The sequence below is a fragment of the Neomonachus schauinslandi genome, chromosome 8 (genome assembly GCF_002201575.2).
Source record: "Neomonachus schauinslandi chromosome 8, ASM220157v2, whole genome shotgun sequence".
In the NCBI taxonomy this organism is placed as follows: domain Eukaryota; kingdom Metazoa; phylum Chordata; class Mammalia; order Carnivora; family Phocidae; genus Neomonachus; species Neomonachus schauinslandi.
In genome coordinates, this window is record NC_058410.1 from 58,492,191 (window position 1) to 58,507,797 (window position 15,607).

Sequence of the window (15,607 nt, forward strand, 5' to 3'; positions counted from 1 at the left end):
AAGAAAAGAAAAGAAAAGAAAAGAAAAGAAAAGAAAAGAAAAGAAAAAAGAAAAAAAAAGGAATTACTCACATTTTCAATATGGAGGACAGATCAGAAGAGCTAAAACTGGAGGAAGAAAGAGTTGGAAGGCAGTTATAATAAAGCAGGTTAGGAAAGGCCAAGATGTGTGTGCAGGGCAAGATGGTAGGGAGAGATAGAAGTGGATGGACCAGAGAGAGATTTTTGAGAAAGTACTGACAGTACTTGGTGAGGGAGAGGGCTGAGTCAGGGAAGTGTCCCAGGTTTCTGGTTTAGGCGGCTAGGGGGAGACAGTGCTTCCACTGAGCATGAGATCATAGGAGGATCAGGTCAGCTGAGGGTTCAAAGTGAGAGGAGTGATCAGCCATGTCAGGGTTGCTAGTTAACAAAGAAATAATGGTAAACACTTTGAAATGTGTTTATTAAATTTAACTACAAAATCATTGATGACCTAGGTAAGGACAGTTCTACTAGGATGGTTTGGGTAGATTGTTGTGCCATTACTAGGAGAAGGAGGGAGGTGAAGGTAGATTATTGTGCCATTAATAGGAGTAGGGGGGAGGTAAAAAATAGACCCCTTCAAAACCATCTCCATGTATTTCCATAATGTAACTTAGTGCCCATCCTAATCAGATAGTGAAAAACAGATAGGAAAATCCCGCTTCCTCCCATTAAATCAAATATTAAAGAAAACCTATGAAAATATCTTACAAATGCTTTTAGAGATCTTCAATTATTATTAAGAATGTAAGATGATATAAAACCCAAAATGTCTAAGAATTACCAAATTGGATTATCTTTAAACTTTTCCTAGCTATGAATTTCTATTATTCTCATAAAATTATTTATATAGATGCAGAATGTTCTAATACTAACCTCTGCCAAATAAAGGCTTACTTATCTCAGAAGATTTTATACAAGTTAAATATAAATTTGGGGGATTTAGTCTGTCATTGTAGAAATAGCTTGGGTGTTGGTTTGAATCTCAGTTCAAAAACATACGATCTGCATGACTTTGTGTAAGACATTATATCTCTCTCTGCTTTGCCTTCCTCTTCTCTATAATAAGGTAAAACCATATATGTATTAATATATAAAACACCGAAAAAGGAACTGTCACATATCAGACTCTCAAAAAGTGGCAGTTGTCAATGTTTTTGTTATTTTTGCTAAGATTAGGAAAAATATATTTTTTTAAAAAGTGCTGGTTATTAAATCTGTCCTTGGAAGTTATTTTGACACTAATTTAGACTGAAAACCTAATAACATCAAAATTTTAATCGAAATTTTAAGAGATTAACTCATTACCAAAGAAAAAGGAGCTACATAGTTAGAGATTAGTCCAACAGTTTTGAACTGAAAAACCCCAAGTGATTCAAAAAAATAGAAATTTTCAAAGCATAAAATCCACAAATAGTAATTGCAGAGTCCACCCTAACTATAAATACTGCCAAGTATTTTCAAGTCTCTTAAGAGCTCATGTGGATGGTCCACTGAGCCATCAGGTACAATAAATGTTTACTTATTCTCTTCACACACATATATCCCTGTTGGCATTAATGTAACAGATTTCAGTTTGCCAGATTCCCTGAGGAGGAATATTGAAGAGCTAAAATAAAAAAAAAAAAAAAATGAAAACAACTGCTGCTAGTAGGAACTGCCATCTCCTACTTAAGAATTAGAGTAAAATGTTGCTTTTATTCATTCATTCAGCATGTATTTACTGCATGTCTACTATGTGCAAGACATCATTTCATGGATAAATATAGTGATTGGAATCATAGCATTTATTCAGTCTTGAACTGCATGAGATATAGTTTGACTTTGGCACTTTTTTTTTTTTTAAGATTTTATTTATTTATTTGTCAGAGAGAGAGAGAGCACAAGCAGGCAGAGGGAGAAGATGCTCGGGGCTGAGCAGAGGGAGAAGATGCTTGGGGCTGAGCAAGGAGCCCAATGCAGGACTCAGTCCCAGGACCCTGGGATCATGACCTGAGCCGAAGGCAGACACTTAACCAAATGAGCAACCCAGGCGTCCTGACACTTTTAATTTTTAATACAAAAGTTATTTCTGTAATGCTTCTCACCTTCAGTTTTTGGAATAAAATTAGTTCAGCTTTCCAATCAGAGGAAAGAAATCCAGAGAGCTTTTTGAATACTGAAAGTAGAAACATGATTTGTAAATTTTGCTTTTCACCATCTCCTGCACCAGGTGCTTAGACTTCTCTCTTGGCTTCCAAGTCTTCGTTGCTCTGTCCTGTGATATTGTTTCTCTTTTAACCATATTTTCACTCTAGATCCTTTGCTTTCCCCATTATCTGGCAGTTACATACAAATTTCTGAGTTTTGTTATTTAAAACAACTATTTATAGTAAGAGAGAGTTGACAAAAAGGAAGATGGACTCAAAATATTCAAAGAATGCATGTTTACCCACTTTATTTAATGAGTTATTTGATGGCATCCTTGCAATTTAATGTATGTGGATGGGGATTTTATCCAAAGGGAAATGGGCTTAAACAGCAGGAATGTCTAATTACAATACTGGGTATGTATTTTCCTCTGTAGATCTCTAGCGATCTTCCTACCTCCCCCAGTATTCCTCTGAAAATTATCATGTTCTAAAAAATTCCTATCTCAGAAAAGATTACCTTAATCAAATTCATCATATATACTTAAATATGCATGCTCTGTAAAATATAATAGGAAAAATGTAAGCTTCTTAAAATAATTGAGATGATTTACATGTGGTCATTTCCTATGATTCCTTGGTCAAAATAGAGAAATAAAAAGACCCATCTATGAGATGAAATAAAAGAGTGAAATTTATTTTGTTGAAAATGTGGTTAATACAAATAATTTCCAAACAACAATTTTCAGAAATGTAGTATACTTTAACAAATTTGGTACCCGATTAATTTATTTAATGGAAGAGTAGAATTATAACTCCTTAAAACAATCTTTTAGTTAAAATGCCCCCTCTTTCCCTAATGTAATTAGTTGATGTAATGATAATAAAAGAGAAACAATCTGCACAGATGGGTTCCTGAAAATCTTCTAACAAAAAAGAGCACCACATTGCAATTATCCCTTTATTTTGGTAGATGAGTAACATTCTATTCCCTCTAATTTCTTCACTGAGAGTACATGTTTTTTAACCTTTTTCTGCTTTCAGATATTGTACAGTAGCTGAAATCAAGGTTTATCGTCAGCTTACAGCAGGACAGAGACCTGCTCTTTTCAGAAGGTGCCATCAATTCAGCAAATAAGGAGAATCCAGAAGGAGCCATTTATGCACACTCCAGCTGGCACTTTCTTCTAAAGAGATCAATCACACCCCCCTCTCTGCAGGCCCAGCTTCCCCCAGCCCCAGGAAGGGAGTCCCAAGGTTCCTCCTATATCCAGGTATCCACTTCAGTAGCTACATAAACTAGAGTCTTGCCACCTGGCTCACTCATCAGGGCTATTTATCATTTTAGTGAATGGGGTCCTTGTGCAGGCCAGACCTCTCCCCTACCCTCCAAATGCATTGTATAATAAACTATACAAAAATGACTCATCCACAGTCAGTGTTTCATCATCAACCCTACCCCCTTTTCTTTCAGTTGAGAAAAGAGAATTCATTGAGAGACTGAACATCTCAAGGAATTATTTTTATTGGAATGCTTTATTTGTGCCACAGTGTTTTAGACTTTTTATTTTTCTTTTTTAAAGTAGGCTCCATGTGTAGCATGGAACCCAATGTGGGGCTTGAACTCATGACCCTGAGATCAAGACCTGAGCTAAGATCAAGAGTCAGATGCTTAACCAACTGAGCCATCCAGGCACCCCTGTGCTACAGAGTGTTTTAAAGAAAACTGAACAAAATATTTACACCAGGATTTTGCAGTCTATCCTAATGCAGTAAATACAGACAAGGGAGCTAATCGTATTAAGAAAATCAAAAGTGGCTTAGACAAGAGAAGATTTCCATTGAAAAAAATTCTGTCTCCAAATTTTTGTCTGCCCTCCTCCCTTTGGGGATGAGATAGATTTGTTCATCAGTACAGGGAAAATAGAAAATAAAGAAAATTGGAGTCTAGAATAAAAAGGGAGAAGAGGAAGGGAAAATGAGAAGAAACTTCCAAAGTGGTTTTCATCTTCTTAGAAGAGGGAGAGAAAGTTATGTGGAGTAAAATTGGAGGGCTGGTCTCCTGGGAAAATCTTCAGATTTTAACAATAACCTGACAGAGAGGGAATGCCTTCTCTCTTTTTGAAATTTGCTGTATATTTAAAGTAGGATAGAGCCTAATATATTCAAAACTCAAAACATGTAAAACACTTTAGCATTATATATTAGAAACCAAGCCACAAATGAGTTTTAATTTACATGCCAAGGTGAATTGACTATGTGTGGCTCCCTAGAGCACTGTGTAAAAAAAATTTTTGAGACTAGTTCTGTGTTCAGGGGCATGTTTCAATGAGGGATTTGAACCTGAGGTATGGGGTAGGCATAGTGGCATCATGTATTGGTCATCCTTATATTAAAATCTCCTCCTTACTTATTAGTGTCATCAAATTCTATCCATGATATTGTTTTATTGATGGCAAAGCCTTTCTATGCTTCAGAATGGAAAATATTACAGTGCAGACCATACATTTTAGGCACCATGCTCTTTATGTGAAGGCAAGACCCATGGTTCAACATTGAACCATGATGCATTCAAATAAGTAGAATCCAAACAGGAATTCTGACTCTTACAGTCTCCTAAAAACATTAAAAATGTGTATAAATTGTCTGAAGCAAACTCATTAAAATTCTATATTGTTTTTTTTTTCTCAAACTCCTCAAATTCTGAACACTTGCACTGACACATAATACACATACGTGTGTACATTTGTGCACACACACAGGCTCATTTGCATACACACACACACACACACACACCCCTCCTCTGTCTCTATTTCCCTGAGAAATTTTATTTATGTCTGCCCTGACTTCTCCCCACAGGATAACCTGGCCATGGTGTTTCTGTTCTTTCTGTTCTGTTTCCATTTCTAAAGTCCATACCACACGTGTTCACAATATTGATCTAGAAAAGCAGAAGCCTCCTAGGAAGGCCTAAGTGGGGAAGGCATAAACTAGCGGTACCTGAATAACCTTTAGCAGGTTAGTCATGGAGAAAGGCTGAGACCTTTCAAACATATTTGCAACCTATTCATAAGTCGGTCTTATATGTTGCATCATGATGCCAAATTTCTGAACCATATTGTAGCATGGCAGTCTGCATCGATCCCACCTCATTAACTTTCTACTGAATGGCTACAGACAATATTTAAATTTTCCAAATTTTAGTTTTCTCACCTGTAAAAATGTGATCACAATAATTATTACAATACAGAAAAAATCAAATGAGCTAGTGCATATGAGTCAGTTAGTACTGTGCCTGGCACAGATTCACCCTCCTTACTGGTTTCTGGTAATTAGTTCTCCCCGGAACTCAAAAATCACTGTTGTGTGTGTATATGTGTGTGCGTGTGTGTGTGTGTGTCAGGAGGCTCTGTTTTCTCCCCAAACTCTGCCTGGTTTCTATCAAAATCTCTTCATTTAAGCATCTAAGTAAATCCTGCTTCCTGCTGGGAACTCCATCTACATGCCATTAACTCCCAAATTTGTATCTCTTGCCAGATACTTCCTGAACTCGAGTCCTAAATTCATTTTCCTATTTGACAATTGTGTAGTAAAAAATTAATCTTGTCAAAGAGAGGTCTGGCCTTTGCTATTGGCTCCTGGGAGGTAATCTCTAAGCCCTTGGAATGTCCTGTCTGATCAGAGTCTTTGTTTATCTGGGAGCCTTGGGCCACACAGGATAGACTAACAATGTGATTTACGGTAGGGGTTTTGAGTCATGAAGTAGCAGCTCAGCCTCTGGAGGGGCTAGAAACTACAGGTGGGCCAAGTGCCTAGTTAGCCATGCTTACGTGATCAACCCCAATAAAAACTCTGGACACCCCAATGCTCACATGAGCTTTCATAGTTGGCATTACTCCATGCACAGTGTCACTCACTGTTGCCTGGGAAACTTAGCAATGTCCACAAGTTGAGTTGTTGGGAGAAGACAACTGGAACCTCTGAGTGTGGACCTCTTCTGGACTCTGCTCCATGTGCTTTTTCTCTTGGTTGATCTTAATCTGTATCCTTTTGTTATAAATTATAACAGTGAGTGTAATAGTTTTCAGTCATTCTGTGAGCTATTCTAGTGAATTATCAAACTTGAGGGTGATATTGGGGATGTTTGAAATTGCAATCAGTCAGAAATGAGGGTGGTTTTGGGGACTCCTGAATAATGCAACATCTCTACTTTGATGTATAGTAAATACTACACAGCATTCCAAAATTGGCTCTTCACATCCCCAGCCTCCAAAACTGCTCCCCACTCAGTCTTCCCCACATAGTATAATGGCAACTCTTATAATTCCAGTTACTCAGGCCAAAAACCTTGGTGTCACCTTTGATCAGCTCTTGCTAGCATACCTTACATCCAGACTATTAGAAAATCCTTTTCTACCAACTCTTACTGCTTCTAACACACTGGATTGAGTTTTACGATCTCACAAATGGATTATTGTAAAAGCCTCCTAACTAGCATTGCCCTTACACATTTTTATGTCCATGTATATCTAGTAGCAATTCATAACCCGTTAGGCTTATTTCATAAGTCTGGTGAGTGCAGTGATTGGGAGCTTTTAAAATAGTAAGCTGGGGATGAAGATGGCAGGAAGACACAGAAGAGTTTAAGTACAGGCCTGGATACAATACGAGCGGTTAGGTGGAACTATGCTTAGTGGCCACTGAAATATGGAGTCCTGAGGCTCAACTCAATTGCAAAGAATTGAGTCAATTCACAACAAATTCTAAAGCATGAGATACATTATGAGAGTGGCTTATGGTTCTCTAGGACAAGTGGAGGGAGATATTGTGCTTCCAGACAACTAGTCCATCTAAACTTATTCCAATAACAATACAGAGAGCACAATGCCATCCTGCTGGGTAGGGTCTCAGAGAGCTCTTGAGTTCAGAATGGGGGAAGCAACAGGGATAATGGGGACAAAGTAGAGAATACCAGAACTCCTTCCATGTGCTTGAAGCTGGGTTCAAGCTGCAAGACTAGCTCCACACCACCTCACAACAGCCTGCCTCACAAATGGACTGAACTGGGGTGTTACATGGAGTGTGTTTATGATCCCTGGAAGGCAGAGGATGCCAACCTGATTACTACTCCTGAAGTCAATTCTAAAATATGTTGTCCCCATTTCTTCCCTCACTGTTATGAAAAAAAAGTAATTATGTCATTATTAGAAAGCAAACAGTACTTTTGACCATGCCAAGGCTGAAACTCTTTGGCTGCTATAGCCTCAGGGTGTAAGTTCAATATGTGCTAAGGTCAATTTTCTATTTAGAATGCTCCATTTGTGAGGAGCCAATAGAATAAATGTTGTATTTGTATCTTGTTTACTGTTATTACAACCTGTTCGCATCTGATTCATGAGAGGATAAGCACGTTAGTGACTGGTTTCCAGCCGAAGTAACTTAAGGGCTGTGCATTTGAGGGGCGCCACAGTCACGGTTGAGTGGCTTGTTCTAGGCTGACCCAGCCCCAGGTCCACCCTATCATCTAATTTCTCTTTGTCCTCTTCATATAGCTGCTGAATGTGGGCCTATGTCTGGTGTAATGAGAGAGGGCAAGTACAAAGCAGGACAGTTTAATAAGGCAGTTGTATTTGCCAGAACTCTTTTGGTAATACGTGCAGACCTTATTCACACTGCGCTGAACAAAAATGGAACTCACTGCCTCCTATAAACTCCAGGCATGGCTGGAGACAACAATTCTTTCTCTGTTGCTGTTCTCTCTTCCTCTGTGTTGCCTTTGCTACCCCTCAACATTTTCCCATTTGATGGCACAGATGACCAACAGACTCCCACTCTAACAACAGAGATTTTTGTCTCAAATTCTGTCAAAATCCTAAGAAGGACTGCATCTGGCCCAGATTGGGATTATGTGGTGGGAGTAGAAGGGCTGAAGTTAGATGCCTTAGTGGGTTGTGTGACATGAAAGTGAGGCTTGCCTGAACCATAGAGACTCAAAAGATTCCTTCAAAGAGATTCTGGACAAACACGTAAATGCCACCCAGAAATGCATCACAACAATGTTTTAGAAACTCTCTACAAAGAAAGTACTTTAACTTATGACCAGAGTTTGGTTATATTTTGATTTAATGGTTGTTTTCCATTAATGTTACTTTATTATTTTTCATCAGACTGGGGCCCTTTCAAGAGTCTAAGAGATAGAGATATTAAGTACATAGTAATTAGACCAGGACAGCAAGCACAACTCAGGAACATTCTAGGCAAACCAGGAGTTCTGTATGGTCCTCCCACTTCACAGCATTCTTTGTCCTTCATCATAGTCACTTCATCACCTGCTGTCTTGGCAGTGTTACTGACCCACCCTCAGTGGGACTGCCCCACCCCATTGTTCAATTCTGATGGCCACACTGCAGGCTCTTTGTCTCAAGACAGTCCTGCTCGGGTGCACACCTGTCTTTCTATCACTCTACCCACCCTCTCAGCTTGCAATAACCCAACTTCCACCCTCCAGACAGGGGCTGATTAGCCAGCCTGCTGTCATTTAATCCCCACTTATGTCCAGGTCAGGGCAGTTATGAAGCCACAAATGATCCTTCCCAGCTCTTATTTTGGCTCTGTCCCAGGATGCTGCTGTTACTGCGTTTATCCTGCCACTTCATACATCAAATATGATTTAAAATTGATGCTGATGAAACAGCGTGAGAAGTTTTTTGTTTTTTTAAAGATTTTATTTATTTATTTGAGAGAGAGAGAGAATGAGAGAGAGCAAGCACATGAGAGGGGGGAGGGTCAGAGGGAGAAGCAGACTCCCTGCCGAGCAGGGAGCCCGATGCGGGACTCGATCCAGGGACTCCAGGATCATGACCCGAGCCGAAGGCAGTCGCTTAACCAACTGAGCCACCCAGGCGCCCCAGCGTGAGAAGTTTTATGTGGTGGGCCCATGACTAACAATAAAGGCCAGAACTACTATGTGCTGGTGGGAATGCTGAGTAAAACGTGACCCTTAAGGAGCTCAGATTTTATTTCATACTTTTGTCCCAGAAAAGAATACTATTAACCCCAATGCCTTCAGCAATTATGCTCATTCAGCATATATGAATGGTTGAAAGATGTGAATATATCAGAATTACGTGGCAGCACATAACATGTGCTTTGAATTGGGAATTGCAGAAGTAAAATATGAAACATAAACAGTAGATGTTTGCCATCTATGAGATTACAGCATAGTGGGGAGATAGGTATGCAAATCATTTTCTACAATGAATTCTATGTAATAGTGTGAGTGTCTCTAAAGTGCAGTGGAAGTGGTAGGGATAGAATGCCTAAGGAGGGGTAACCATTTGGTACATGGAAAAAGATGGATGATCTTGGAAAAAAGAGGAAAGTGCATGTACAAAACATAATGATATGAGAGTATGGAAGTTCCAAAATCTTGTAAGCTATTTGGTTGGTACTGCTGGAAAATCAAGTGTAAGCTGTGATATGGTGGGAAGTGAGGCTGGACCAGCAGCAGGCAAGAACTGGTTATGAAGGACATCTCCTTAGATTATACTTTGTAAGTATAGGAAGGAAGGAACTTCATAGTTGCAAGTACTTAAAGAATACAGGCTGGCTTATGCAGAAAGAGAGAATTGATTAGAAACATTCAGGTAATTTCATGAAACCCCAGCATGGGAATTCAGGCTTTCCTTAGAGATCAGAAACAAGTAGGAACAAGGTTAGAAAGATATCACTATCTTTCACTTCTGCTCTTTTTTGTGCGCTGGCGTCATTATTCTCTTCCTAATGAGACTGGTTTTCTCTGATTCACAGTTCAAATAGGAGACATGGCCATCTTTCAAATTCACTCCTGAATTTACTTGTTATAGGTCCAGCAGCTGGCAGAGACCAACTCATCTCTCTTGGTTCCAATTCCATATTCCTGGATAGAGAATCTAATTGGCCCAGCTATGTTAACTCTTGGTCTACTCAACTGTAACCAGAGACACAAACTTACCTTAAGCTATGACAATCAGCCTGGGCCCCACCTCTGAAGGTGAGGAAGCTAGGGGATTTAGGGAGTTAGACGTGCTTCCCCTGCCCACTGTGGCATCACTAAGGAAGTTAAGGCGAGTGAGATGAACAAATTTTCCTGTTAAAAAATCACTCTGGTGGTATTTCTTTTTTTCTTTTTTTTTTTTTTATCCAAAATCTGTTTATTGGGATAGTGTCCCACTCATCTTGATTCAGGGTGCTTTTAGTGCTGCTTCCACCTGAAGGAGCATCCTTCTGTAAGCCTTGCTTTTCCTCCTATGGGCTGGCAGAGGACAGTGGAGCAGCCGACACACAGAACTACCATTTGTGTGTGGCTAAAGACGGTGGTTATTTTGTAGCATTTTGGGCACTTCACGCCCATGAAGTAGGAGTTGGGGCTCTGCACCAGGCACTTCTTCTTGTGCTTCCTCTTCTCCTCTTCCGGGGACGGGTGCAAGAGATCCTTCGCGAGAGGCATGGTCTCGTGGGGAGGTCGTCACTGCCAGAAAGGACTCTGGTGGTATTTCTGAGGATGGATTTGTGCGTAGTAAACTAGGGGACATTGACAGTGAAAGATAATCATGAAAAGGAGGTTGTCTTGTGTTTTAGCCTCTCTCAGCATAAGTGAGAGAATAGCAGGAGGCATTTCCTCTACTCTGCTTCATCCTTGGTTTGACTAATGTCCTACCACATGTCTGGATGCATTCTCTATTATTTATTTCTCTGGAAACATATCTCGTATAAAGAAGAATCGTCACTGAATTTAACTACATCCTTAAGTGAGTCAATGTGTGTTGATTTTTTTAATTTCGACTTCAGCTCCAAAGACTTTTAGGTTGCTCTGAAACACATACCACATGGCTAACATAATAGACTTACATTAATCAAGATCAGGAGAGTGACGTGTAACACCAGAAACCCAATCTACTAGTTTGTAATGAGGACTATATCTATCACAAGCGTGGCAATATTTGAATTGCAGGACCACAACATTCTCAAATCACATCAGAAACCATATCATAATCTGAAGATTCCTTAATATTATTTTGGCAACAGAACAAAGGGAATTGGCCCAATGAATGTAATAATCATTTGTTGTGGGTTTGTGTTATATCCATAAGAACTCTGTGAAGAGGTACTGTTGTCAGCCCCAATTTGCAGATGATGTGAAGACACTGATATCTGGGTTATTATGTTCAAAGTCTCATGGCTAGAAAGTCACAAAGCCACATTCAAACCCTGGGAGTCTTTTTCTAAATCCAGTACTGAGTCTTTGCATCCTGAATGCAATAACTTTGGTCTTACTGGTAACCCATCAGCTAAGAATCTATGTTTCATTAACAATTTTTAGATGTGTCATCTGTGTTTTCCTGTGTAAATCTCTGTTTTTAAGAAACTCAAATATCCAACCAATTCTCTTTCTGATGAACATATTCTTTTTTGGTTATATTGGTACCTTCAGACAGGAAATAATCACATCGTGTTTAGCTGGAAAACATTCTTTTAAGGTAGTTTTGCAAGTTTTCATTCTCATTCATTATGTTTTGATTTCACTATTTTAACTCTCAGAGGGTGACTTAATTTCCAGGTGTTTCCAGAGTACTTTACTCCAGCCTCCAACGGTGACAATGGCACGTAGAGTCCACTGAACTGTGCTGTAGGTCGTATGATATCCATTCATAATGAGTTTGAGAAGTAAAATTATTCTATTTGCTACCTATTTGTTATACAAACATAAATTCTGTCATTGCACTTAAGCATAAATCTTATTTCTAAATTTCTATTCTAAAATATTTTTAGAAATTAAACATATACATGTTTAAATACATGTTAAACACATACATATATAACTTGCATATTTTCCTTTTTTGCTTCTGATTATCATTTTCCACTTCTATGGCTTTTCAAGCCCTTCCCACTTTCCCATAAGTCAACTAAGAATCTTTCAGTCTTAGTAAAATGAAGGAGGAATCCTTCTCTACTAAATCCTTCTCAAGCAATAAGCTTATGCATTGTATGATCTCTCATAACTAATATTAAGCAGTAGTCCTTAATTGTCATTCCATGTGGAACTCCTGAATATAGGGTCTAGCTGGCAATCCTCTGCCTCCCCCCCACAATGCATTGTCCCTTGCTCCTGTTGCTTATCAGTATGATGCAATCTTGCCAGCTCCACTAATTCATCCCTTAATTTTACATCCATAGTCCCTTGAGATTCATTCTAAATTCTTTCATAAAAGAAGAAAGTAAAAACAAGTTGTTCATTATTTTTATTCTTTTGCAACCCAGAGGATTTTTGATAATGCTATTTGATAATATTTAGATCACTTAGTATATACAAAATTTGTTTTACTAATTCTTCACAAAACTTTCCATTGTCAAGGAAGGGCTGAGAGTAGTACATGCAAGGTGAAGAGTAGAAATGAGAAAGATTTCAAAGAAGAGGTAAGTAGAGGAGTGGGCTGGGCATGGAGAATGGTTCAGAAGGCAGAAGTGATGGCAGAGCCATTGTAGGTCACGTGGTATGGAAGCCTGAATGAAACCACAACCAGGCCTCATCCACGAGACAATATGTGGATGTAAAGGAAGCAAAGTGTGAGTAGGAAGTAGCATGGCTGAGATAATGCGGTAGTAGGACAGCACTTCCTCCCAACTTGAAACCTAAATCCAAATCATAAACTTTGCTTTAATGTGGGCTGATGTCGACCTTACATGAGTCACAGAGTTGAGTGAGAAATAGGAGTGAAAAAAGTCCAGTAGCAGTGGGTGGTATATAATTTCACTCTTTTAGCCATTCAGACACTAGAGATCCTAGGCCAGCTACCCAACCTGTGGAAAGGCTCTTTTAGCTGGGGATATAGAAGTAGACATCAGTGAGAATAAAGCTTGAGGTTAGTATCCTAGTCAAATTAGTTGTAATTCATAAGCAATCAGTCTTTAATTCCAGCAGAAGTTTGGCAAAAAATGTAAAACATAACAAAATAAACAAATAAACATCAGGATCCCAGTTGTAACTTGGTATAGTTGTAGGTGCCAGAGAGTCACCATAAGATACAAAGATCTTGATTTAAAACAGGAGATGAACTCTAAACCCAACTTGTACAAGGTCAAGGCTTATGTTAAGCTACTAGGCTTGCTATTCACAAATTTTAATATTAGATATTTATTCGATTTATGATACGCATTTATTAAGCAGCTGTTATGTAACAGACCTTATCCTAAGTGCACAGACTACCATGAACTGAGGATCATTGAGACCTCAGTTTAATGGGGGAGATGGACGATACACCAGCAGTTGCAATGCACTATGGTAAGTACTACCAAGTGGGAAATGGAGAGGCAGGGACACTTTTCTAGTAGAAAAATGTGTTAAATGAAATTTTAAAGAACCATGAGTAAAACAGGCAAAGAGGGGGGCTTAACTCTTGGAGAAGAAGAAAAATATCTTAGAGGGAATTTAATGCACAAAGGTATTGGTAACAGCATGGTGAGTCTGGGGAATTTCAAAGAGTTCAGTTTGCCTGGCATTGAACAAGAAGGAAACAGGGTGGTGAGAGAGGAGGAAGGAAAGGTAAGCAGATGCTGTGCTCCTAGGTAGGCTAGGATGACAGCTCAGAAAATTAGAACCAGGTAAGTAAGTAAATTAGGAGTCTGGGGTATATGTCGCCAGGAGAAACTTTGAAGAATGAAGCAGATATAATGTTCTGAGTGGGTAATTTGCTATAAAATAAATGAGAGCTGCCTAGGGCAAGCAATGATGACAGAGGTCTGGTAGAGGGAGTCAGTTACATAATCTCAATGTGGTGTCCTTCCACGGGTAGGCTCTGCTTTCACTCTTTAAATCTGTTTACAACCTTCAGGCAACTTTCAGCACATTTTGACATTTTCCAAAAGAAAACCTACAAGCCGAGATTCTACTGAAAAGTTAGTGAAAGAGGAGAGAAGATTATATCAGAAGACATAACCAAGTCTCTCTTCTTGGTTATGTGGTGACACATAATCTCCTTCCAAAGCATGTTTGGCTCTTCACTGCATACATTGTCTAAGTCTGTCCCTCTTTCCTGTGGCAAACATGAACTCCACCTCACCTCTCTCAGTCTTAAGGACCAGCTGACAGAGAAGCCCCGGAGGTCTATCCACCAAGTGGGCTTATTAGAGCAATCACAAATTGGGTCTCTCCTTCAAGGAGACTGCAATGCTACCTGCTATGAAAAATCCTTCATATTATTAGAATTGGCCACAATTCTCTCCGTTCTGCACTATCAAGTCTTTCTTCTCTACTGGCTTATTTTCTTCAGAATACAAGCATATTATTATTTAGTTTTAAATAAATTTTCTCTTGACCCCAATTTCCCCACCAGCTATCCCCTCATCCCTCTGTTTTCTTTTGTAAGAAAGTTCTAGAAAGTGTTACCTATATTCACAGTCTCTGATTCCTCACCTCCCATTCTCACTTAAGCTCGCTCTAATCAGGATTTTGGCCTCACTACTCACTCCCCTGAAACTGCTCAACATCACCAATGATCTCCAGGTTGTTAAATTCCATGGTCAAGTCTCAGCCTTCCTTTCTCTTGACATATCAGCAATACAGCTCCCTGCTTCCTTGATAGGATTTCTTCACTGATTTCCAGGATACCCCATACTCTTGGTTTTCACTTTCTGTTACAGCCATCTCATCTCCTAGTCTTCTTTTAATTCTTTACACTCATTCCTATGGTGATCTCACCCAGTTTCCTGGTTTTAATACTACTCTCAAATGAATATTTCAGCCCAGACTCTACTGGATCTCCAGACTACTATCTCCAACTGCTTATTCCATCACATCTTTATTTGAGTGTTAGTAGACACCCAAAACTTAATATCTCCAGAGCTGTACATTCTGTTCCATTCCCAGTTCCCTGTTCCCATTTTGGGAACAGAGTCAGTTGGTGGCAACTCCATTATTCAAGTTCCACCTCAAAATGTTTTATTTGCTTGTAATGCTCTTCTCCACATGCTTTGCTCTCTCATCTGCTTTGACCATCCTATTCTCTGTCTTCTTCCACTAGAATATAAGCTCCATGGAGGCAGGGCTTTTTGTCATTATTTCTTGGATGCATCTCAAATGATTAGAGCACATCTAGTACATGATAGATGTTCAAACCATTTGTTGAATGGATGAATGAATCACATGATCTTTAATCCCAAGAAGCTTGCAGTCCTTTTGGGGAAAGAGATTATATGTTGCAGAAAAGAATGTTTCCCAGGCAGAATGTGCCAAGTGATAAATGAGTAGAATAGACCCAAAGTGCTAAGACATTGTTTTTTTCTAAGGATTCAGAAGATTGGACTCAATTTGAATAATTCATTCTGGGGGAAAATTGATCATAATCTAGGGAAGTGAGATGGGAGTAAAACATTTTAGATGAGAGCAATTTAGGGCCTCAATGCCATTGCATTTCTGAATTT

General features: G+C 39.1%; 2 protein-coding genes across 3 annotated transcripts in view; both read right to left on the reverse strand.

The window, feature by feature from the left end:
* The window catches only part of GRIK2 (glutamate ionotropic receptor kainate type subunit 2), a 666,284-nt gene that overhangs the window by 389,161 nt on the left and 261,516 nt on the right, over positions 1 to 15,607 (reverse strand). The gene's annotated exons all lie outside the window — the stretch shown is intronic.
* LOC110583613 (40S ribosomal protein S27-like) lies at positions 10,303 to 10,669 on the reverse strand. Its single transcript, XM_021693617.1, has one exon. It carries the CDS (start codon positions 10,635 to 10,637, stop codon positions 10,383 to 10,385), a length of 255 nt encoding a protein of 84 aa, XP_021549292.1. The 5' UTR covers positions 10,638 to 10,669; the 3' UTR covers positions 10,303 to 10,382.